The sequence below is a fragment of the Exophiala bonariae genome, assembly GCF_035927105.1.
Source record: "Exophiala bonariae strain CCFEE 5792 chromosome Unknown scaffold_49, whole genome shotgun sequence".
NCBI classification, from domain to species: Eukaryota; Fungi; Ascomycota; class Eurotiomycetes; order Chaetothyriales; family Herpotrichiellaceae; genus Exophiala; species Exophiala bonariae.
The window spans coordinates 33,619-56,351 of record NW_027042524.1 but is presented as its reverse complement, the minus strand read 5'-3'; the positions used below and the strand labels follow the sequence as shown (position 1 = coordinate 56,351).

At 48.7% G+C, this 22,733-nt stretch overlaps 10 protein-coding genes across 10 annotated transcripts; 7 read left to right on the top strand and 3 right to left on the bottom strand.

Moving 5' to 3' along the window:
• Nucleotides 1-484: 484 nt before the first annotated feature.
• LTR84_010763 (uncharacterized protein) lies at nucleotides 485-1,669 on the top strand (the record flags this gene model as incomplete). The annotated part of the gene is made up of 2 exons (XM_064854297.1): nucleotides 485-544; nucleotides 734-1,669. The coding sequence occupies 2 exons, from the start codon at nucleotides 485-487 to the stop codon at nucleotides 1,667-1,669; spliced, it is 996 nt and encodes a 331-aa protein (XP_064700143.1).
• A 343-nt stretch (nucleotides 1,670-2,012) lies between these two features.
• On the bottom strand, nucleotides 2,013-3,970 carry LTR84_010762 (uncharacterized protein; the record flags this gene model as incomplete). The annotated part of the gene is made up of 4 exons (XM_064854296.1): nucleotides 2,013-2,053; nucleotides 2,105-2,472; nucleotides 2,551-3,456; nucleotides 3,504-3,970. 4 exons carry the CDS (start codon nucleotides 3,968-3,970, stop codon nucleotides 2,013-2,015), a joined length of 1,782 nt encoding a protein of 593 aa, XP_064700142.1.
• A 2,300-nt stretch (nucleotides 3,971-6,270) lies between these two features.
• LTR84_010761 (uncharacterized protein) lies at nucleotides 6,271-7,350 on the top strand (the record flags this gene model as incomplete). Its single annotated transcript, XM_064854295.1, has 5 exons — nucleotides 6,271-6,399; nucleotides 6,461-6,540; nucleotides 6,593-6,670; nucleotides 6,729-7,125; nucleotides 7,186-7,350. 5 exons carry the CDS (start codon nucleotides 6,271-6,273, stop codon nucleotides 7,348-7,350), a joined length of 849 nt encoding a protein of 282 aa, XP_064700141.1.
• Nucleotides 7,351-8,193: 843 nt separating this feature from the next.
• On the top strand, nucleotides 8,194-9,078 carry LTR84_010760 (uncharacterized protein; the record flags this gene model as incomplete). The annotated part of the gene is made up of 1 exon (XM_064854294.1): nucleotides 8,194-9,078. One exon carries the CDS (start codon nucleotides 8,194-8,196, stop codon nucleotides 9,076-9,078), a length of 885 nt encoding a protein of 294 aa, XP_064700140.1.
• A 368-nt stretch (nucleotides 9,079-9,446) lies between these two features.
• On the bottom strand, nucleotides 9,447-10,360 carry LTR84_010759 (uncharacterized protein; the record flags this gene model as incomplete). Its single annotated transcript, XM_064854293.1, has 2 exons — nucleotides 9,447-9,797; nucleotides 9,863-10,360. The coding sequence occupies 2 exons, from the start codon at nucleotides 10,358-10,360 to the stop codon at nucleotides 9,447-9,449; spliced, it is 849 nt and encodes a 282-aa protein (XP_064700139.1).
• Nucleotides 10,361-11,048: 688 nt separating this feature from the next.
• LTR84_010758 (uncharacterized protein) lies at nucleotides 11,049-11,964 on the top strand (the record flags this gene model as incomplete). Its single annotated transcript, XM_064854292.1, has 2 exons — nucleotides 11,049-11,167; nucleotides 11,232-11,964. The coding sequence occupies 2 exons, from the start codon at nucleotides 11,049-11,051 to the stop codon at nucleotides 11,962-11,964; spliced, it is 852 nt and encodes a 283-aa protein (XP_064700138.1).
• Nucleotides 11,965-12,671: 707 nt separating this feature from the next.
• Nucleotides 12,672-14,574, top strand: LTR84_010757 (uncharacterized protein; the record flags this gene model as incomplete). The annotated part of the gene is made up of 6 exons (XM_064854291.1): nucleotides 12,672-12,743; nucleotides 12,787-12,921; nucleotides 12,985-13,127; nucleotides 13,180-13,991; nucleotides 14,038-14,393; nucleotides 14,443-14,574. The coding sequence occupies 6 exons, from the start codon at nucleotides 12,672-12,674 to the stop codon at nucleotides 14,572-14,574; spliced, it is 1,650 nt and encodes a 549-aa protein (XP_064700137.1).
• A 1,451-nt stretch (nucleotides 14,575-16,025) lies between these two features.
• LTR84_010756 (uncharacterized protein) lies at nucleotides 16,026-17,162 on the top strand (the record flags this gene model as incomplete). The annotated part of the gene is made up of 4 exons (XM_064854290.1): nucleotides 16,026-16,251; nucleotides 16,315-16,425; nucleotides 16,483-16,574; nucleotides 16,638-17,162. 4 exons carry the CDS (start codon nucleotides 16,026-16,028, stop codon nucleotides 17,160-17,162), a joined length of 954 nt encoding a protein of 317 aa, XP_064700136.1.
• A 670-nt stretch (nucleotides 17,163-17,832) lies between these two features.
• On the bottom strand, nucleotides 17,833-18,891 carry LTR84_010755 (uncharacterized protein; the record flags this gene model as incomplete). Its single annotated transcript, XM_064854289.1, has 1 exon — nucleotides 17,833-18,891. The coding sequence occupies one exon, from the start codon at nucleotides 18,889-18,891 to the stop codon at nucleotides 17,833-17,835; it is 1,059 nt and encodes a 352-aa protein (XP_064700135.1).
• A 1,337-nt stretch (nucleotides 18,892-20,228) lies between these two features.
• On the top strand, nucleotides 20,229-22,520 carry LTR84_010754 (uncharacterized protein; the record flags this gene model as incomplete). The annotated part of the gene is made up of 11 exons (XM_064854288.1): nucleotides 20,229-20,421; nucleotides 20,474-20,535; nucleotides 20,624-20,681; nucleotides 20,731-20,910; nucleotides 20,959-21,105; nucleotides 21,161-21,538; nucleotides 21,596-21,815; nucleotides 21,865-21,958; nucleotides 22,012-22,130; nucleotides 22,183-22,270; nucleotides 22,332-22,520. 11 exons carry the CDS (start codon nucleotides 20,229-20,231, stop codon nucleotides 22,518-22,520), a joined length of 1,728 nt encoding a protein of 575 aa, XP_064700134.1.
• Nucleotides 22,521-22,733: the final 213 nt, after the last annotated feature.

Below are 22,733 nucleotides of genomic sequence, written 5' to 3'. Positions count from 1 at the left end.
CGTACAAGGCAAGAAGATGAGGAAATGGCGGAAGGCCAGGTGAGACTGACAACAGTATCTAGAAACCTATCACTTCAAGTTGCACCCCCGCACGATGCCAAAATATTTACCCATTTCTGACGGCCACCGCAACCTCGCTCTCACCCCCATCCACATTCAACGCCGAAAGGCCGAACCAGTCAAGAACGAAACAGCCGCTGAGCTCGTACCCGCGGAGATAGACATTTTCCATTGCACCGTCCCATTCTTTGCTGCAGACGTGGCGTCAGCTCCGTCGGCATCCGAACAAGAGCGGGGGTCACTACCAGATAGGCAGTGGCATTATCTCCTGGCATGAACACCCTCTTTGCGTGCCTCTTCTTCCGCCGCGTGGCACTTGCCAGATTTTTCTCGGCATAGCATTCTCTGTAAACCGCGGGGCCGCCTAGTAAGGTCGACAGTCGTTTCGAGAGGTCACGTAAGAGCAGCCCACCAGCCCACCAGTATGCCACATCGCCAAAACACCGACGGAGCTGCAACGAGAAAAAGAGTTGCCATTGCTGGAGTAAGTCTTATTACCCTCATTCCTGAAGGTAAATTGGCGCTGTATAAGGCGAATGATCTTCATGTCTCTGGCAGGACCGAAGATAGCTTCCCTATCCATATGCCACGAAGGCCAGTTCGGCAACACCTGTTCGAAGAGTGGAAGAATCATGCCTCTCATAGGATTAGCTAACGAGCCGACGCTCTACAGGCCACAGGACTAGTGGGCTCTGCGATTTTACAAGAGTTGCTCCGCAATCCGCAATATGTAGTGACAATATTAAGGCGACAAGGCTCGAATAGTCACTATTTTCAATCATCGCAGCCCAACTCCGGCGAGTCTACATCTGCTGCGTTGTCCGTTGTTGAGGTAGACTTCAGCTCTTTCGATAGCCTCCGCTCTGCACTTCAGGGCCACGCTGTACTCGTTTCGGCGCTGAGTAAGGTAGCGTTGTCCCATCAGCCTCGCCTCATCGACGCGGCCGTCGCGGCGAATGTCTCGCGCATCATCCCCAGCGAGTATGGTGCAGATCTGAGGAACCCTCTAGTGCGCCAGTTCCCAACCTACAGCGCCAAGGTGAAGGTTCAGGAGCAGCTGGAGCGCCACCGAATCGAATCTGGAACTTCATATACGCTCATCTGCAGTAATGTCTTGTTGGAGTGGGCGCTGATGAGTCCGGGCGCTCTCCTACTGGATCCAGCAAAACGCGTCGCTACCATATATGACAGCGGAAACACCGCGTTTTCCGTTACTACTTTGGCGACCTTGGCAAAAGCTGTGATTGCTGTAATAGACCACTATCAAAAGACGGAAAATCGAGCGGTCTATATTTGCGACATTGTCACCACTTCCAACGAGATTTGGCAGATGGCACGGGAAGCTGCGGCTGCTGTGTTGGATGACCAGGGCGGATTGTGGCAAGCTGTCCAAGTTTCGACGACGGCATCTCGCATCGCCGCGCAAGCGGCCATCGACCATGGCGAAGAGATCGGGCCGAAGATCTTCTATGGCTTCGCAGTGAGCGCTGCCTTCGGGGCGGGCTATGGTGGTCATTTTGAAACGACTGACAACGACGACCTGGGCGTCCAGCGCATGACGAGAGATGGTCTCAAACGTTTCGTGAGTGCTTGCGTTACTGCAAGATAGTGCGATAGATCGCGAGATGTGGGTTATCAACAGCTATGTCTCACCGGAACGAAGTACACGTGTTAAATAGGGTGTGCTGTAAAGCATGGCGAATAATCTATTTGAGAAACGTGCCGACTCCACTAGATATCACCCAGTTTTAACGACATGACTTCAAGACGTTGAACACAATTAGACATAGGATGCGGTGATATTTTCGTTGAGCAAATTCTGAGCAGTCTCCAGAAACTCCGAAGCTCGCCCAGCCCTCTACCGACCTGTTGGAGCAGATCAACGTCGCCCGTCTTCTCATAAGAACGCCCATATGTCCTGCTGATTTTCCATCCGTGTCATATAGCAGCTATCATGACGAAAGCTCTGACCCAGTGATTGAGCTTAGAAGAGCTGTGAGAGTATCAATCATCGATTGAAGACCGTCATAAAGGCTTGACTTACCAAGCATCTCGTCACCTATTTTCCAATACCTTGAGATTTGAGAAAGCGCCAACCTTAACATCTCGATATCGATATTTGGCCGATTTCCAGTGCATTTTGCTGACTTCTCGCGCTGTAGGGCCACTCGCACGTTCATACCAGCAGGCCCTAGCATGAGACAGCCGATAAAGGGAGAATTATAGGCAATGTATTCGGCCGGCCACATCTGCATGATCTGCAACAAGTTGTCTGCCATACGCTCGTAGTTCAATCTTCGGTGACTGTAGTGTGATTCGCCTGCCAGTGGTGAGAGCAAGTTATTGCCCTCCAACGGGTTAGGGTCTCCCCTCGATACTGTTTCTTGTAGAAATCTGATGAATGTAAGGCACCTGTAGTTCTGTGCGCTTAGCAAATGGCCGACACCCCGTCGCAAAAGAGTGAACCGCGGGGAAGGTAGTTTAACTTACCCCTGCAACATGATATTGGTGGAAATTATCCAATTACTTCGTATGAAGTCCTTGGGGCCAAAGGACAGGCTACCCAGCTCCGGGTGTAGGTGAAACTGTTTTGGGAGCAGAAGGGCAAAACATGTCACCGCCTTCTCAATCTCCAGGATACTCTGGTCACTCACGTTTGACTGTCGGCCCAGGCCATACGCGATGAGCAGCAGGTAGTTGCAGAGCAAGAACCAGGCTCTTTCGTCCTGGTTAGCCGAGTCCCTCAGGGTGTACCAAGCATTCAGGGGGTCCGGATCGATCACCACTGATTCCACGGAGTTATCGGCCAACCAGTCAGCATCTGAGACAGGTAGCTTGACCGCCATGCTAAGTCGGTCGATAGTATGCGGCCTACAGGCAATGGCAGAAGCAAAAGTGTCCAGTTCCCAAATCGACCACCAAACCCGGCGCTGCTCCTCTTGCTGTGACCAATCTAGCGTGAGCGGTACATCTCCGTTCGTAGCGTCGATCTTGTCAATACCCATCTCATATGCAAGTCGTGTGCACGTGCCTATAGTCAGCCAACCCTGCAAGTTGGGCCCTGACAGGTATAGGTACCATGCCAGGAGGGTGCAGCCTTGGAGATAGACCAGATCCGGCTGTTGCAGCGACTGCAAACAGTCCCAATAAATCGCTGTTGCTTTTGCTGCAATCCTCTGACCACGCTCTGACGGAGGTTCACGTTCGAAGTAGGGGGACAAGGAGAAACGTGCGGCAAGCGCAAAGACCATATGAACCAGAAGTGAAGATGGTGAATTCGTTTTTAGAGTAGCACGAAGCCTGGACGGGTCTCCTAGCCAGGCCTCGACCCAATGATATTTGTGCAGGATTGGCACGAAAGAATGAACTTTATCGAAGTAATGGTCAATACTCCAGCTACATCAGCTATAAGTCCCACAATCTTATATCGGAGGGTCACCTACAGCTCCTTCATCAGTGCCAAGGGTAGTTGTTGAAGTTCGAGGCTGCCATCTTCAAGGGATCTGCACTCGAACGAATTAGAGTCAGCATGCTCCAAGATAGAGTCCGGGAAGGGCAGGTATGCGCTCTGCTCTCCAAAAAGCAGAGCTGCCTCTGCACCCGTAAGTGCAGGAAGTGTACGCCAGGGCGACATGTTGGACGAAGACGTGGGCATATCGATGGCGGTGAGATCATGAGCATCAAGCGTCCACCCCAGTGAAGAATATGTGCTTGTGTCAGCGAGAAATTCTTCACGCAAATCGGCCAAGTGAAGCGGTGGAGGGGGGCGAGTTGTACCGCCCAAGTTCAAGTCAGCCGTGGTGTCCGGTAGCTTCAAGTTCATAGGCGCTGGCTTTTCTTGTTGAGAAATGAGCATACCGTTACCCTTGTCGTTCGCCATCGGAGGGCTTTCCGTAGATACTGTCGACATATCGTATGCATGTCCGCGGAATAGATGACCATCAAGTTGGTAGAGTGAGTCTGGCATGCCATTAGTGCCTGCGCTCGCCTGCTGCGCTCACCAATAAATGTGAAGGAGGTACGGAGAAAGGAAAATGGAAATAATCACAGAGAGCGACAGACTGAAATTATGCTTGATGTTCGTGGAAGATGTTGCTTCGCCTGAGTCTTTCTTGACCGGCATCGTCTTCCTTTTGCGCCTCAAGGGATAGCAGCAACTTATCTTGCTCTTGAAGCAAGGAGTACAAGCGGGCTTTTTCTTGTCACCTAATGCGCCACAGAATTAGTGGTCGCCGCCCAGCAGATTCGTCTTCGCCGTCATGTTGACCAGTGGGGCGTCTCACACTTGGATTTCTTCCTGTAGGTCCCAATTCTGGTCAGCACAGCTTGTAATGTGCCACATTGGAATCTTCCCACCTGTTACATTCGTAGCAAGCCCGCCACTGTCTCGCATGACGATCAGCTTCATCGTCCGACCTCTGAGAGTCGCTGACAGGTTTAGAAACGTTCGCAATGGCGCTGATGGTAGCCAGTTCCATGGTGTTGGCACATTGGGTGAGTGGTCGGCCAGAGAAAGGTGATACAGACCGCGAGAAGATCAGCTGGAGTGCATCCATCACATCACTAAATAAGGATTAGTAAAAAGTGTCTCCGCCCCGCACCCAGAATTCGTCCAAGAGCTCACGTGTTGTACTGCGTTGTCAAGAATCTCCTTGGGCAACATGTCCCGCAAGCTCTCCTCACGGTGTGCTAACAAGAGACATCACTAAGGACAGGAGAAATGCAACTGCAAACCTACTCCAGCCTCATCACAGCGGGACTTCTGTCACCGTGCTCGTTTGCAAGCACTTAATGGTACGTTCATTCTCTTGCTAGTTAAGCTGTATGTGAAAGCCTGGTCAGGGTACGCCTATGTCAACGTGAGTGGTTCGCGTGGGGTAACCGAGAACCAGGGCTAGAAGCTTGGAGTGCTGCGAGAACATGTGGTGAACGACGTACGAGTGGCAAAGAAGAATCAGCTAAAAGCGAGAGGTTGACCAAGCACAAGAGGTCAACCACCCGTTCACGTCACGCTATTGGGCCTGGGTGCCAAGACTGAGTTGAGGTAAGTCTGACCCCGCACCTCGTACAGTCGCTTTTCTCCTTGAACACTACCGTACCACTTCGGCCCCCTGAATCTCGTACCACATTATCTCCCTAGCCGGACAGCCATCAACAGAATGCTAGTCCTAAAATAATAAGCTTCCATTGAGGCGCAGGTGTGAACACGACGTTCTGAATGAAGAAACGCTTCAATTGTGTCAATTCAAGAGGTTTACCTTAGGACGCCCGCAGCCACTTCCGTCATGCTCCCTTGGTCAATCTGTAGCCTCCGATCTACAGGTTCTTATCAGTTTCTCGCTGAGACTATAATTCTTGGTACGAAAGTCTCTAAAGCGACGGAAGAGATTTCGAAAAGTTTGCTGATGAATTGTTTCTGGACAAGATGTTATCCGGGAGTCGCGTTCGTAATCGGAGGGATGCAAGCACTTGGTAAGCGGTCGAAGCAGGCAACGAATGCTAAAACCCGGTTGACATGTGCTAAACTCGAAGGCCGACATTGCACCTGGCATTTAAGCTTTCCGGGGTATGCTTCCACACCGGCGGTACACACCCGGCTGCGGTGCCGCGCTGTAAGTGTGTTTGATCCGGCAAAACAAAGACCGAGTTTCCGCAAGTACGTGTGTTTGCACATCCGAGCCGATTGCCAATGGCCCAGGGAACACACCCGACAGCGAAATGCCACCTCCATGCTGATTCGTGCCAGCACTGACTCATCATGAAAATCCGAAGTAGGCAGCGTGTCTTCTCCCGTACTCCCCGTGGGGAATGACGCCAGCGCTTCGCCTTTTTGGAACTGCTTTAGTCGCAGAAAACAGAAAATTTATGCGATGGGAGCACGGGCCTTATGCTCAGACACTATGCTAGAAACCAATTGTCGGAGAGTATGAGACCAATCGACGCATCATGGGGTCAAACTCATGTCAAATTCCGCAGTCTGCTCATCATGGACTGGTCTGGATCTCGTTCCTTTGCCGATTAGTTTGGGCTGTTGAAGCCCTAATTTCGAAGTCAATATTTCCAGTGTCGACGGCGAATTACCAGTGAACCCTTTCGGATGTTGACCATGTACCCTTGCCTCCAAAGACCATTTAAAACCTTGCGCAGGAATCCCATCCTCCGATACTGGTGATTTCAACGGACCTCCAATTCTCTTGCGGCTTCACTACAATGGCGGCCATGAACACCGAAACATTAACGGCCAATGCCTATGACGAGGTTAATCACTATGCGAGCATGAAGCCAGAGCTCACTCCTACTGTGACAAACCTCACTATGACGGCTGAAATGTTTGAGAAGGTAGCCCTTCCGGCTCTCACTGCCGTTATCGACGTTAATCATTGCTAACATTCTGACATAGCTCTATTTGACACCGAAGACTCCGAGAGCGGGTGACAACATCAGGCGTTTCGCCAATCCAACGCCATTGGGGTTCGTGGGGTGAGTCCTTGATAGTGACCAGCGAGTTTACGAGACTTTGCCTGATCACAAGCAGTTTCGTGATATCTGCCATGACCTTTTCCATGGTTCTAATGGGCTGGGGAGGAGCAGAGGGCTTTTCAGCACTAGCGTCAGTTGGATCAATGAATCTCCGGTTCACGGGTTGTCCTAGCTAATACAACCTATAGTGGAATGTTCTTGTTTGTTGGACCTCTTCTACTCCTCTTGACGTTGATATTCGAGTTTCTGCTCGGAAACTTCTTCTCAATGATGGTATGCGGGCTGTTCTGTGTGTTTTGGCTATCATTTGGTGTGCTGCAGTTTCCGACCTTGGACTTAGCAGGGGCATATTCTTCCACTGGCTCCGCAGCAGAGGGATCGGCATCACATGCTTTCAACGCAGTAATTGCACTATACCTGGTCGTATGGGGATTCGCCCTTGTCACGTTCACGATCTTTACACTGAAGACCAACATCGTTTTTGTGGGAATGTTTGTTACTGTTACGGCAGGCGCATGGGTCATGTCAGGCGCCTATTGGAAGGTCAGCTCAGGAGACTATGGTTCGGCACACCAACTGGAGACGGTAAGTAAGCTCTGCGTTAAGCTGAATTGCATTGAGAAAGAAGCTAATGGTCCGTGAAAGGCTGCAGGGGCATTATTCTTTGTCGCTGGGAGCCTTGGGTGGTATATCACATTTGTCATCATGGCCGCCGAGATGCGGTTGTCAACCAAACTGCCAGTAGGTGATCTTAGCCAATACTGGGCACGAACAGACAGAGATATTGCTGTCGTTGAGGCAGAAGCTTGAATGAGCGCTTAAATGCAGCTGGGGTGCAGGATCAACAGCCTCTGTCGAGTTAAATACGCACTCGTCTCGTGAACGCCCCTGCTTCAAGGCCATCTTAGGTTCCAGTCGCTTGCCCTACCTAAAGAAGAAGTCATCCGTATGTGGGTGCAGGATATATGGACCGAGCCAAGCCAAATCCGCTGTATCAGATTTTCGTAGAACATACATGTACTCAATGTCATTGATGGGGGCGATGTCGTTGTCTTTCGAGAATGATGCCTCCCGGAATGCACTGTGAAAGGTCGATCTCTTTGAGACATCGGCTTCCAAAATTGATGAAAAACAGACTCGTAAGGGGAAATAGTCCGACTCGATGTGGGACGAATCCTTTGTTGCCACCACTTGGGTCGGATGAGACATTCCTTCTGCCGAGGACGATAACTTTTCATCCACTGGCGCGTATTCTGCTTGCCTCCATGATTTGTGGCGATGATCTGACCGTCGCTTGCTCGCCCGGGATCATCTACCCGATTCTTCCACTGCCACGTTTCCTAATGGCGGAATTGGTAGTCTCGTTGACTCGGTCAAGTGCGGAGTGGCTCGTGTAAAGATGCATCCTGTCATTTACGGGAATTCTCTGCAGGAGGCGCTGAGGCTGTAGGGCCGAATTCACCTCGGTGATTTCTTCATTATCTGCTACAACTATCTTTGCCAGAATATAATCGCTTGCGTCTGGACGATGGCGTCTGCACCGGATAGCGCACCGGGACAAGCTCTGTTCTCCGGACAGTCTCGCCGTCCTCTTTCACTATGTTATACCTCCTGGTGACCTGAAAAGCATGGCCGTGTGGTCAGCGCCAAAATATGCCACGGCCATCATTGCCCTTGAAGCTCCTTCAGGGTACCCTTGCTGGAACCTCTACCAGCGTGACTGGATTTTTGTTCTATACCAGGCACTGTGAAGTCGTCGGTTCGCTCGACCAAGCCACAGAACCCCTCTTCGATTCTCATTTCTTCCACAGGTACAATCCGCACCACAACCACGTCAACAGCGATATTGTCGCGCGTTACATACCTCTGACAGAACTCCGCCGCGATCTACTCGAAGACTCTCGCAATGGCGGCAGCAAACTGGTCGAGCATTTTTGCGGGGCTATGTGGAGCGGATGGTCGTACACGCCTCAGCGACTATTCAACACATGGACCAAGCCTGAATCATCCCTCCCACCACCGGATTCAATGTTGTCTAATTCCGGTCTAGTGCTTGACGAAGTTACCTCCAAGACACTTTTCACGTGGTCCCGCATGGCCTCCATTTTTGCTGCCTCCCTTTGTGCCTTGAAGTCGTCAGACCCGATTCCAAACACACCACCGCCTACCACGCAACAAGACGAACCTCTCGACCTCTGGGATCCCAGCACTTTGTCTGCCTCCACCTACCCAATCGGCACCTCCATTACGAACTCTTTTCTCGTGCTCTTCAAAACACCTACTACTATACTCGTGCGCTGTGGATCTTCCCCACTCGACTACCCCTATAAACCTCGCACCTCGGACGGTCTTTTTGAGATATCCGCTGTGGTGGACTTCGACCAAGGGTGTGCGGAGTTTAAGATAAAATCGCTCTTTTATAACGGCACAGAAGAGGCGAAAGACAAAACAATGGGATTATCGAAGGGCCTGTGGTGGTTACATGAGCAGTATGCGAAGTTACTGCTAGAGACTAGTGTCAGAAAGTGTAGAATCTAATGGAGTAGCGGTCCGTTCTCAGCACTGACATACCCGTCCTCTCATCGAACAGCTATCCGTACACCAGCTAAAACATTCAGGCTTAAAGTGTCCCTACTCCTAATCTTGACCCAATTCCAGTCTATCAAGGAAACTTCTCCGCATTTCATGGACGGAGGGAACACCTTCTGGTTCTGTAGATCTTTACACGTTGAGCTCGCCGTTTTACCCCCGCACTTCGAGTCTCCATTTGACATCGACCTCCGCGCTTGAATAGCAATTGGGCGTATTGTTGGTGCCCAAGGATTTCACGGCTACAGGAAATATGCTCTTCTTAAAGACGTCGAGGACATGCTCGTCGTTATTACAGCGGGATGAACATCATAACCTCATCTATGGTCACTTCCAAGTTGTGATGATCCCAACGGACCTCCTTTCTCCCATGCATCGGCAGTTTCGTCACTTTCCAACCAGGCCTGATGTTCTGGTGACCAGTAGTCTGGTTTTTGCCGGTTGAACAATCCACCAGCATCAGATTCCATGGCTGCTCCATATATATCGGTATCAAGGAAAGTTTCTATCGTCCTAATGTGATTTTCCATCGGCGCGACAATATTCTTGGGAAACTGGTCCATTGCATTATGTGTGAGGCCAGTATCTGTCAGACCAGGGCAAATACAGTTCACATAAATTTGCTCTTTGGCACAACTTTTTGCAATCGAGCGCATCATGTTGATACACTGTTGCACATTATGTGTGAGTAACTGTAACAAAGTTCGGTAGGGGAAGGATTGTTCAAGCTCACCCCGCTTTTTGCTGCCGCGTATAAAGGTCCTGTAGCAAGAGGATAAACTCCAGCTTGTGAAGCAGTGATAATGATCTTTCCACCGCGTCCTTTATTTTGCCTGATGTAGAACAACGCCAAGCTAGTTGAATATATCACACCGTAAAGGTCTACCTCAATCGCAAGTGTCTTAGGCTTCTGCGGCTCTATACTGTTGTCATGGAAGAGCGGGAGTTGATCAGGGATGCCTGCGTTAGCATGTACCACATCTATTCGACCCCAAATCTTAATGGCCGTGGCGAACATTGTTGCTTGACTATCCCATGAAGCCACATCACATTTGATGACGCTCGTTTGATCCCCAAGTGCCGTGGACTCCTTTTTCGCTAGCTCGTCGTTCCAATCTGCCATCACCACTCTATATCCTCTGGCCACGAGGAATTTTGTCACCGCAAGGCCGATGCCAGATGCTGCACCAGTGACAACGGCGACAGGAGCGTCTTTGTCAGTTGCATCCATTTGGAAAACACTTACCTGAATTGCCGGATTTGCTGCTGTAGGGGAGTTGATATCCGATGTTCTTCACTGAATATGCAGTTGCCACCACGATATCACCAGACAATATATGCTGTTGTGTGGTGCAGCCAGCAGCTCATTAATATTCTGCAACAAAGCCCACCACAAACAACTACAGCCTGAGCGTCCATGATACATCGCCCGAATATAATTGCGAGATGAGTAGAATTTTCTGATTAATGCCTCAATGCCCGTGACATTGAAATCTTAGGTGTTATTTATTGTCAGCGAATCAAGTTTCCGTACTACTCGACAATGACTATCCTTTTTTGAGTCAAACTCAGGTGAGTGCTGATACTGAAAATAGGCCCTCTCCACCTATTAGCGTTTATAATAGGTGGTTTGCTAGCACTGAGTGGCGGGACTGCTAGTCTGAGTTGTGCCGTTGCGAGTCACCAGTCCTTACGTCGATTACTACGTCCTCCTCTGAATGCCCACTTTTCTTCTAACGCGGTATGTGGGCTCCATCTGCCAATAAGACTCGGGACAGAGGAAGATTTGTATTCGACATATTGCGAACCGCTGTGCGCATGGAAATCTAACAACTTCTGAGACATCCTCTCAAACAAATCAAATACAGGATCTACTGACTGGGAGTCATTGATGGTTAACTAGAGTTCCGTGTTACATCATGGGAACAGCAAAGTCGGATGTCCAACTCAAAAGCTTTTCTAGTATCTTCCGTCTGGATGGCAAGGTAGCTCTTGTTACCGGTGGTTCCCGAGGCATCGGTCTTCATGTGGCATCTGGGTGAGAACTTCGAACCAATGCCAGCCATTCGAGGACGTTCAGATCAACTAACAGCACAGTTTAGCTTCCTTCAGGCTGGTTGCATTAAGGTCTATATCACCGCGCGCAAAGCTAAGGGTTGTGACGAAGCTGTCGCAGCTCTCAATAGTCTCCCGAATAAGTTGCCGCATGCTCGGGCTATTTCGGTGCCTGCAGATAGCAGCAGTGTTGTAGGAATTGAGAGACTAGTAGTGGAAATCGGAAAAACTACCGACCACGTTGACATTCTCTTTGCGAATGCAGGTGCCACCTGGGGTGAGCGGTTTGAGACACATCCGGAAGTTGCCTTTTCGAAATTAATGGATATCAATGTTAAGGGTGTTTTTTATACTGTGCAGAAGTTGGAGCCGCTTTTGAAAAGATCAGCGACGGTCGACAACCCCAGCCGGGTCATTGTAAATGCATCGATCGCCGGACTTGGGGTCGGAGAACTGGGAGAGCATGCCACTTACAGCTATGCCGCGTCAAAGGCAGCAGTCATCCATCTCACCAAGAATATGGCGGTTGAGCTTGCTCCTCGAGGTATTCTCTGCAACGTAGTGGCGCCTGGATTCTATCCGACCAGGATGGCATCTGGACTGATTGAGCTCTCAGGAGGTGTGGGAACGCTTGCAGCAAGTACGCCGAATCGAAGAGTTGGGGCTCCAGAAGACATTGCAGCTCTGGTGACATTTCTGGCTGCACCAGCCTCGAAACACCTGAATGGCATAGTGATAGTTACAGATGGTGGTGCGATGCTAGGCAGAAGCAAGCTGTAACTGTGTCACGGTTGGTCCATACCAAACCTACGGAGATTGAAGTACCTCGAGGCAATTTGTTTCCTATTGTTCTGGGAACAACGTACTCACTGGATGTGGTAATGCTAGAAACCACTCAGAAAATAGACTCGTCGCTCCAAAGGGTCAGAGACGCCTAGTCAGTTGCAGACCTCTTCGCTAGGAGGCGACTTCGCGGGCAGGGAAGCTGTAGGCTGCATTTTTAGGAAACTATGTCCGTGAAAACCGAGATCTCCAGTAACGTGTCTCCGCATTGCACGAATACAAAAGAAAGCACCTCTCAAAGCTTAATCAGATCCGTAAGAACCACTGACTCGCCTGATAATCTACCTGACCCAAGTTGCTTACGAACCCTAGCGGTTGCTTCTTTAGCGTTCCTGAAAATAGAGAGTCAGGGTCTAAAGGCCCTCGTCAAGGTTAAAACCTTGCTAGGTTTGGATAGAATGACCACTCAGTCTGTGTTGGAAATCCATAGAATCTGAGATCGCAGCCAACTGCATCACCGTAGATCGAGGAACGGATGATACGACGCGCAGAGCTGGTTCAGCTTCTTGCCCTGAGCGCCGACTGAGGACATGCTGGCGTTGTTGTGCGGTTGGCTCGTACACAGGAATCTCTTGACTCAGCCGCCACTAAGTCAGAACGTTTCTGTCAAGATCTGATTTCACCCTAAAAATGACACTTTAGAGATGCAGAGACAGGACAGCTCAGAAGTTTCGCTCGTCCTCCAAGCCATCCATAAAGTCAAGGCATATAACACGGTGATTATACAGCCCATCGACCACTCACCTGACACTGTATCAGCCAGTTCTTTGCAAAAGATTCGAACAATACTCTATCAGCAGTCTACTACCAAATTTCGACGCCAGAGAAATGGAAAACAAAGAAATACAATCTATTGGAGGCGTGCAACCCTCAACGAGTACTATCAACATTCTGGTTTGCAACCTGTAGATCAACTTTCAATGTGCGTAAGCGCTAACCAACCGTCGACATTTTTAGGTCATCGTGGTTGCTGGCCTTGGTAGTTACAATTTCGGATATGCAAACAATGCAATCGCTGGTTCCTTCGCACAAGTGTCATTTGGGATAAAGTTCCTCAGCGGCAGTAACGCAAATTCGATTATCGGTGCGATTCTTGGCGTGTGAGCATTCTACAAAATTTTCCATAGTGGTGACGCTAATCTACTGTGTCAGCTTCTATGGTGGTGGTCTTATTGGCGCAATCATTCAGGCACCAATCTCAGACCACTATGGACGGAGAGCAGGTTCAGTCGCAGGCGGTATGCTGATGGTCATCTCTGGAGCACTACAGTCTGGCGCCACTCACATCGCCATGTTCCTCGTTGGTCGCTTTATAGGCGGCATCGCATCCGGTATTCTGATTGCCAACTGTCCAGTTTACATGAGCGAAATATCTCCTCCACACAATCGAGGCAAGCTCGTAAGTATTCATGCCATTGGCCTGGTGTTCGGCTATGTTGTTGCGGCTGTGTTTGCCTTGGTCTTCTATTTTGTAGATGGTTCGTATCAGTGGCGCTTGCAATTTGTCCTCCTTACATTCTTCGCGCTGTGTTTAGTTGTATCAGTCCACTTCCTTCCTGAATCTCCCCGTTGGCTCGTTGAGAAGGGAAATCACGACGCGGCCTGGAAAGTTCTTGAGCGCATACATCGCTCTAAGCAAGATCCTGAAGCAAAAATGGCCCACGCCGAAATGATTCAGATCAGGACTCATGTCGAACTGGAGAGAAGTCTTCCGAAAGGCTATGTTCATATCTTTAGAACCCCATCGCTCCGGAAAAGAGCAATTCTCTCGATATTAGTGTGGTGTATCGGTCAAGGTTCCGGTGTCCTTGTTATTGCCAACTTGACACCTCTTCTATTCAAAGCTTTGGGTTACAGTGTCGTCGAACAACTAGGTCTGTCCATTGCCTGGGTCGCCGTAGCCACTGTATGCATCATCGGGGCCTCTTTTTTCATCGATACAGTGGGTCGAGTGAAATTGATAGGTAAGTGCTACAGATTACTCAATATTTTCGTTACTGACAGGCATAGTCGCTGGTGGATATTTGATGGCCGTGTCGCTCGCCATAGAGGCCGCGCTACAGAAAAACTATCTGAATAGCAACAACAAACCGGCATTGAATGCAGCAGTGGCGTTCTTCTTCGTATTCATTACCTTTTACGGCTTATTTTTTGACGGTGCAGCTTTCACCTATGGAGCGGAAATTTGGCCAACGCACTTGCGCAGCCAGGGAGCCAGTATTACACTAGTCTCCTTTTTTGCGAATACCATCGCGTACACTGCGCCAGCATCGAAGGCCTTTGCAACAATCGGATGGAAGTACTACATGGTTTTTATTGTCGTGGCCACTGTGATGACTACTATTTTTGCATTTATCGCGCCGGAGGTAAGTCATGAATAAGATCTGATGATTAATTGCGACTAACCTATACTAGACAAGCAAACTCACTCTTGAAGACATCGGTGCGAAGTTTGGCGATAGCTTCGAACGTATAAGTGCCAACAGTCAATTGCCAGCAGAGACAAAGACGATCGATGAGGGTAGTGAAGCCCACCATTTAGAATAAGAGTCTAAATCTATCCCAGCGCGGGCTCATAGCTGCCTTACGAACTATTGGGATTGTCATTACGTCAACCGATATGATGGAGGTATTGAAGCAGAGAGATGTAGATCCTAGCAATCCAATACGGCATTGCAGAATGAGGATGCAACAACAACCATAACCACGTGGGCCGTCAGTGGTCACAGGTACCTTTGCCCTGAGCTCTGTTCGGACTGCCAATCATCGGGGAGAAACCTTAGGTATTGGATCGTGTGATAGCGTTCGTATAAAAATTCTGTCAAACTACCAGTCATTTTGGTAGCTTGTATCGGGCCCTGAGACTGTCCACTTATTCCTCATCAAATGCTCACGCAATTGTGTCTCTTTGATGAAACTTTACGTGGTTAAACTAGTTCTCGTTTATTTGTCCAATCGGCTCAATGTAAATGGTCAGCAAGCCTAGTGAGACTGCAAGATATTCTGGAGACGCAAGTAGCGGTTCAATGCGGTAATGGGCAGGCTGCCGGTTCCGCCACCCCATGTTCTTCGGCTCAATCTTCTCCATTTCCATTTCCCTGCCCTAGTTAAGTCGGTGTTCGAGCTGTCTTACCAACCAGAAACCGATCGCGCTAGTTTCTACTAGAGCTAAATCGGTTAGCGGATAACCTAATTGATTCATCAACGAAGAGTCACGGTGGAACAACATACATCTTGTTTATTAATCTTTTTGAGGCTACCAGTGAGCAGCCTCGGCAGACAGGCGCTGTGGTCTTGCCCATGAGGTTTATTGTGGTAGTGAACGAGCCAAGAGTCTGCTCTTGTCAGATGAATGACTGGGAGCAGAATTTTGGACTACACCGGCCTTCACCATAACACCAGTCGAGGTCATGGAAAAGGGGTCCCCTCATGCCACCAATCGGCCTCATCGCGACACAACAGGAATGTCCCTTGAATCGCCCCAGTCCATTACTACCTTCCCCATTGCTTACTGAGCACTTGGTCTGATGTTAATAGGATATTCTGCATATTCTACACGCCATGATGTCGAAAGCTCTGCCTCCGCATCCAGAATAGCTTCATGATGAGAACATGGCTACAGGGCAGACGAGGGCACCAATGCGACCAAAAAATATTCATGAACCGAACGCTGATTTCCTCCAATAACGACGCAGTCATACCCATGGTGCGGACCCTATGCTCATCATTTGTGAGGCTGTGCCGGGCGCTTTCTTTTGTGACCTTTGTCAATAGATAAACTAGGCTGATTAATCTGACCGAGAATTTCCGAGTAATGTTTTAACATGATACATGATACCTCAACATCATCATCGTCGTTGGCACATAGCTGTGAAGTCGTAAAGCAGCTTCTAAGCTCGAAATTTAAACAAGTCACATTGCTCATTTTCCGTTACCTTGGAATTCGTCAACAAGATTAGTTCGATTTTTAATCAATAAAGAGCGTGAGGAAATCAACCATGTCTCGTTCAGCAGCCCACGACGCTCGGAATCAACTCCTTCGCGAAACTCTTTCGAATAATGAAGACGCTCGGAAAAGTTCTGTTCCAACCGGAGAAACTGTGAGGAGGATTACAAGTGACCTTGGTATCTCACTGAAATCCGAAAACATCCCAAGTAGCGACGGCGCAAGGTTGCATTTCATCGGACAAATTTCGGCGGAGAAAGTCTTGCTCTATTTCCATGGTAAGTCTGCTCAGTTTTGGTAGTTATCAGTGATATCAGAGAATCGCTCACAGCTCGACATAGGGGGCGGGTTTGGACTTTCTGCTTTTGAAGGGCATATTAAATTCCTGATCCAATCCCAAGAAATGCTTGCAGCCCAAGCGTCGACAGTTCTAATCGCGTTTTTGGAGTATGGTATGTTTTGAATACCTAATCCAGCGTAGAGAAAACCCCATCCTTACCCGTTACCAGGACTCACAAAGGAGAAAAAATATCCTACACAGCTAATGCAGGCCACCGAAGCCCTCCGTTTTCTTCTTTCCAAAGGTTTTCGTTCTTCAAATGTAATTATATCACGTTCGGACCTTGGGTCCAAATGAAGCTAACGAATATCAACTGTATTCTAGATCGTTGTTGGAGGTGACTCTGCTGGAGGGAATATGACGCTAGGCTTGGCTTCAGTTTTGATGCACAGCTGCACCGGGGTCACGCCTCTTCAAATTCAGGAGCCCCTCGCCGGATTGCTACTTATATCTCCCTGGGTCAGCTTCGAATCCAGCTCTTCGTCTTATAGGAGGAACAAGGAATATGACATTTTCGGCTCCGAGTCTATGCAGGGTTGGGCGACGGATTTTGTGCTCGATCAGGAGAGGAACAACTGGAATGAACCCATTAAAGCCGATGTCGCATGGTGGCAAGGCCTGCAAGCCGAAAAGGTCTTGAATGTCTATGGAAGTCTTGAAGTGTTGCAGGAAGATGACAAAATACTGGGCGACACATTGCACAAAGCTGGTGTTGCTGTCAAGAATGTGGAGTGTAAGAATCAGGTACATATTGACTGCATCCTCGATGCCCAATTTGGACTCGAAGTCGGTCCCATGTCTACAGAAATATGGCAATGGCTGGCCACCGTGTTTCAGCGTGGTATCTAATGACTCATTGGAAGGCACCCCGTGCTGTCCATACTCCGTCATATCTTGGAACGGGATGCCAGCGATAGTCTCAGTCGCGGAGTTCTTGAAATAGTCCACACAAATTCGAGAGCAGCACCTTATCCAAGTATAATTACATCAAACCTTTTGGCTGAGACTTCATTGCATCATGTCGGTTACAAAATGTCCGTTGCCAGCTGGGGAAATTCTTGGAAAAATGCGTCATGCATCCTCCAGTGGTGCAAATCGGCGCAATAGCGCTCGAAGAGTGGGCTCGGGCTGTAGAAGTCTGCATTGATGTTATACGTGAATGTATCCTCAAAACTGAAAGGCCACTGAAAATCGAAGTACTTAATATAGGCCAGAGAAAATTTCTCTTCGTTCACATGAATATCGGTCGAAAGGAAACGCTCGCGAAGCCGTGGCCAGGCGAAAAACTCGATAAAGGTGGGATGCTGCTTGGTACGGCGGGTAGCTCTGAGACACTATCAGTATGAATACATTGCTTGGACATAGAACGCAAGTCAAAGGGGCGTGCGCAGAATTGAGGAAGTTAAAAGTGTGCCCAGGTTGGGGAAAAGCATACCTTGGCCGCAACCAATTTGGTACTTCCTCGAGGTCAGCGGAGTTGCCATTCAGAAAGTACTATTTTCCCCATGTCATTAATTGTCTAGCTCATCGAACCAATAACTCTTACCTTGAATAGTGCAGAATTTTTGTAGGCAATAGCCACTCGGTTGACTTTATCAAGACGCTCCGCGACCAATTGATCGTAGTCCCTCAATATCTCAATGATTGGATGCTGGAGAATGTAAGGATCAAGCGTATTCCATCCATTCTGAATTGCCCGGAAAATCACTCCTTTGTCCAATGTTTTGGCGCGCTCGGCTCGAGCTGATGATATATCAAAGATCTTGTTGAATACAAGGCTGGTGGTACACCATATGTCTGAACCCTCCGAAGGTGGCAGCACAGAGAAAGGGCCAAAGTACCTCAAAGGCGTAGGGTATTGCATGTCGAAAGAACATGGACCTTCCGAAGAGCACTGCATAGCAAAAGCTTGGACGTTCATGTCCTGTTCGCAGAAAGTCATGCCCGCATTGTAAGTAAAAGGTAAGTTGTCGTTGATGAGAGCCAGATTTTGGTTTCGTTCAGATGCTGGAACATGTTCTGAAAGGCCACCCAAAGTGCTGATGATATCAATATCAGGCGCTGATTCGTTGATCAGTGGTTCCTTATCCCCACCGTTCTCTAAAAACCCTTCAGCGGCTGGCAGTCCACCGACAATGACTTCATCCGAGTCACCCTGCGCATCGAAATTGTCAGTGGAAGAGATGGTGAGATCACTGGTGAGGCATTGAGAGCCGCCAGGTTTGTCGCTCGATATTCCTCCCGCGAATCCACTAGCAATGGAAAACTCAGGCTGAAGCTCGGCTTGAAGTGTAGAAACGAGGTCCTTCAGCACTTTTCGAAGGCGCCCATTGGTTCTTTGCAATTCACTGTTCTTGATCAACAGCTTTTCTACTACATCTGTCTCACATCGAGCTTTGAACACTTCAACGGTTTGTTCCAGGTGTGTAATGTAGTTTCTGGTCTTCTCACGAAAAGTTTGTTGTGCTTTTCGATCCATTTCTCGCTTTCGGACTCGTCGAGCATTTTCGGGCTCTTTCACTGTTCGGGCGCGGGCGTGCTTACTGGGTGGAGGACTGGACACCACTGGGGGATCCATCGTAGCATCTGAGGTAAATGTGATGTACGAGATGCTCTGGTCTTCTTAATGAAAAGGTCGATTTAGGCAGGGCGCGGCTACAAGGTCTACAAAATGACCATTAATTCCCATGGAGAAGATTCTTAAAAAGTGAAACATGGAGTCGGAAAGCGGGGTTGGGCGTTCGAAACGCACAGCGTAGGACTCAGGGCACGTCGGGGAAAGGGTCAAATCTCCACGTAATGTGCCGATCTTGCGCCTTTCGGGACAAGGCACGGCAATACGGAACGTCACGTCGACGGCTTTAAATCCGAGTGTACCCGAGCTATGAAAATGCCTTCGAAGTTGAAACTCGAGGGTCAACTAGTAGAGCTTCTCGGCAAGGTGGCTCGCTTGCAATGCAGAACGTGGACTGAGTATCAACCCGTCAAGAACTTGTGATACCTTCAGTGAGGATCTTGACATATGATCATCTTACAGTAGGTGAAATCAAATCACCGGTTTCAAATCAACTCAAGTAGTGCAGACTGACTGGGGAAGATATGTGTGGATTTTCAATGAAGACAACAAGAATTTGTGGCATGAAACTATAGATCGCAAACTTGTCTGTTATCTAACTACCATTCCTACTGATGACCTCGAGAGCACAATCCTATCCACACTTCCCCTCCATTTACACTTTCGAGAAGCCTGAGGGCTCCAAGCCAGTATGGAAATAACCAGAGCCACATCGCCGCTCCATTTCATGTTCACGTGGAGATGCTTCCCATGTTCCACATGGAGGCATTACGGGGTACTGCAGCATTGCGGATGTAAATGACAGACTTTTACGCACCAACCTTCTCAGATTGACACACCAGCTAATAAAGTTCACCTTATGCACTACATGCCGAGTTTGCGAGAACTGTTAGTTCAATGTTCCTGTTCAAAAGCCAATCAGATGCTTGATGCCGGACGACTTCCAGTCCAATACCCGAAGCCAAATATTTCTGACAAAAGCACACTGAGTCAGAGGAAGTAATTTGCGGGGTATCTTGGAGAACAGGCGTAAATCGCGGCATATGAGCCCCTCAACCTGGCGACGCACCTTCTGGATCCATGACCAGCACGATCTTGTTCGTCCCGAGCTAGGTAGATTCTGACACAAAATGGCGGCTCTCACAACACCCTTCGTACGGGCGCCATGATTCAGATCCGATGACTAGCTATGCGCTAACACTGTCTTGGTCCCAAGAATACGTTCATCTCAGTTGATATATATCATAGCACCGAGAAATACTGGAGAGGAGGCCACAACTGGGGTATCTACCTTCCAAAAACATTGTAGAGCAAGTCCTTTTTCATACATAAATCCCAACATGCCTGTGGCCACATTACCACGGTACGAAGTGCTCAATCAGCCACACTCGCAGAGATCAAAATGGAAGATCATTTGTGTAGGGGCAGGCGCCTCAGGACTCTACCTTGCTTTTCGTTGCGAGAAGCGTATGAAGGATTACGAGTTAACTATCTATGAGAAGAATTCCGAGGTTGGCGGTACATGGTTGGAGAGTACTTGAAATCCACAACCTGTAAGCAGTATAGGTCTAACGTGAACATCTAGATACCTACCCCGGATGTGCATGCGATGTTCCATCCCATATTTATACTTACAGTTTTCGCCCAGTAAGCTCTCAGTCGTACATGCTGTTATGCACCAACAACTCTTTATGCCCCACGATCCCCGTTGCTGAGCTGATGTGCATTCGTACAGAACCCCAATTATACGCAATATTATGCTGGCCACGTGGAAATTGAGGCATATTTCAAAAGTTCGCCCACTCTCTCTGAGGCCAAGGTTTATGACTGATGACCTGGCAGAATTTGAGCAAGAATACAATCTTAGTAGGTTCATACAATTCGATACCTCTGTGGTAAGAGCAGAGTGGAAGGACAACGAAGGGATCTACGAAGTCGAGATCCGCCGTGGAGATGGCACCATTGAGAAAGATTGGTGCAACACGTTGATTAATTGCTCAGGAGTCCTCAATGAATGGAAATGTAAGTTCACCCACTCTGACAGAATCCACCGTAAAGTAACAGATCCAGGGCCTGATATTCCGGGCCTACGATCTTTCAAGGGCGAACTCCTACACTCCGCAAAGTGGAACCATGATGTAAACTATGAGAATAAGAAGGTTGGTATCATAGGAGCGGGCAGCTCTGGTATTCAGATCACACCAAGAGTCCAGAGAGGTAAGTTTATGCAAAATTCGGCTAGCCCATGGCATACTAAGAAGAATTGATGCAGTGGCAAAATCACTCGAAGTTTTCATACGGAATCCCGTGTGGATCACACCACAGCTAGGGGGCTACTTGCAAGCATCAGACGTTCCAGTCGATAATCCGATGATCGCAGATATGCTCGTACGAGGAAGTCAGCCGTACACGTTCTCTGAGAAGGAGCAGTCAATGCTCGCTGAGGACCCCGAGCTGCTATTGACATTCAGGCGCTGCATGGAAATTGCGATATGCAACGCTTTAGGGGCTTTCAAATACGGGTCCGAGAAACAAATTGCAGTCTTTGAGTTTGTCAAGTCACAAATGGAGGCTGGGCTTGGTGACAATGAGGAGCTGAAGGCAAAACTTATCCCAAAATTTCCCGTTGGATGCCGAAGACCAACCCCAGGTATGTGAGAAACTCGACTCGGTGACATTGGTTTCAGGTACCTAACACAGTATCTAGGTGCAGGATATCTTGAGGCTTTAACAGCATCCAACACTCGAGTCATCTTCGATTCCATCTTTGAGATCACCGAAAAGGGGATCAAAACTAAGGATGGTGAAGAGCATGAGTTCGATGTCTTGATCTGTGCTACAGGTTTTAACATCGGCTTTTGTCCTTTCTTCGAAATCATTGGCAAAAACGGACTGTCACTACAGGAGGAATGGACCCCAGACCCGAAGTATGACAAGCATCATCTATCTCTGAGACTGCGTACTGATTTTCTTCAGCTGTTATCTTGGAATTGCTGCCCCAGGCTTTCCCAACTACTTTTCGCCCCTTGGTCCTCGTGGTCCTTGGGGGAATGGCACCGTGCTCACTGCGGTATGTCCGGTCAACGAAGAATTACTGCGCCTCGTAATGCTGACAGGATCTAGCTGGAAGGAAATCTAGACTATTTCATCACTACGATGATTAAAATGCAGGCAGAAGGCATCAAATCCATGATGCCTAGTCAACGAGCGACAAACGAGTTTGCTATTCATGCAGATGAATGGTGAGTCACATCGTGATGACTTTATGCAAGGACATTGCTGATCTGATCCCAGGCATCAAGACTCTGTGTGGAGCCAAGAATGCATGAGTTGGTATAAGAGATCAGGGCCAAGAGGTAAACCATACCTCTGGTGTGGCACGGTACGTTGCAAAAGTGTTTGCACTCACCATGTATTCCGACTTCTAACGGCGGCCAATTTAGACACCGGCCTATATGAAAACCATGGCAACAGTGCGCTTCGAAGACTATGAGTATGAATATAAGAACAGCAATCGCTTTGCATACATTGGCAATGGGCAGGTCGCGGCTGAGTTTCTGCCAATGAAGGAAAAGATGACGAAGTTAGTCCCTTACATAAGGATTGCAGATACACCTTGGGAGATAGAGTAGATAGAGAGCTTTGGGCTGCTGAGCAATTCTCATTCAAAGTTCAAAGCTCTTGAACAATATCTTGAGACAGATCACAGCTGGTTGGAGTCTGCTCAGGCGCCATGACGGAGTTGCTCAGAAGGCTGGACAGGAGAGGTGTCACGATTCAAAGGGATTGCTATTGAAGCCATGATTACGCTCCCACAAGGATGGTGCGAAAGTGATTTCTTCATC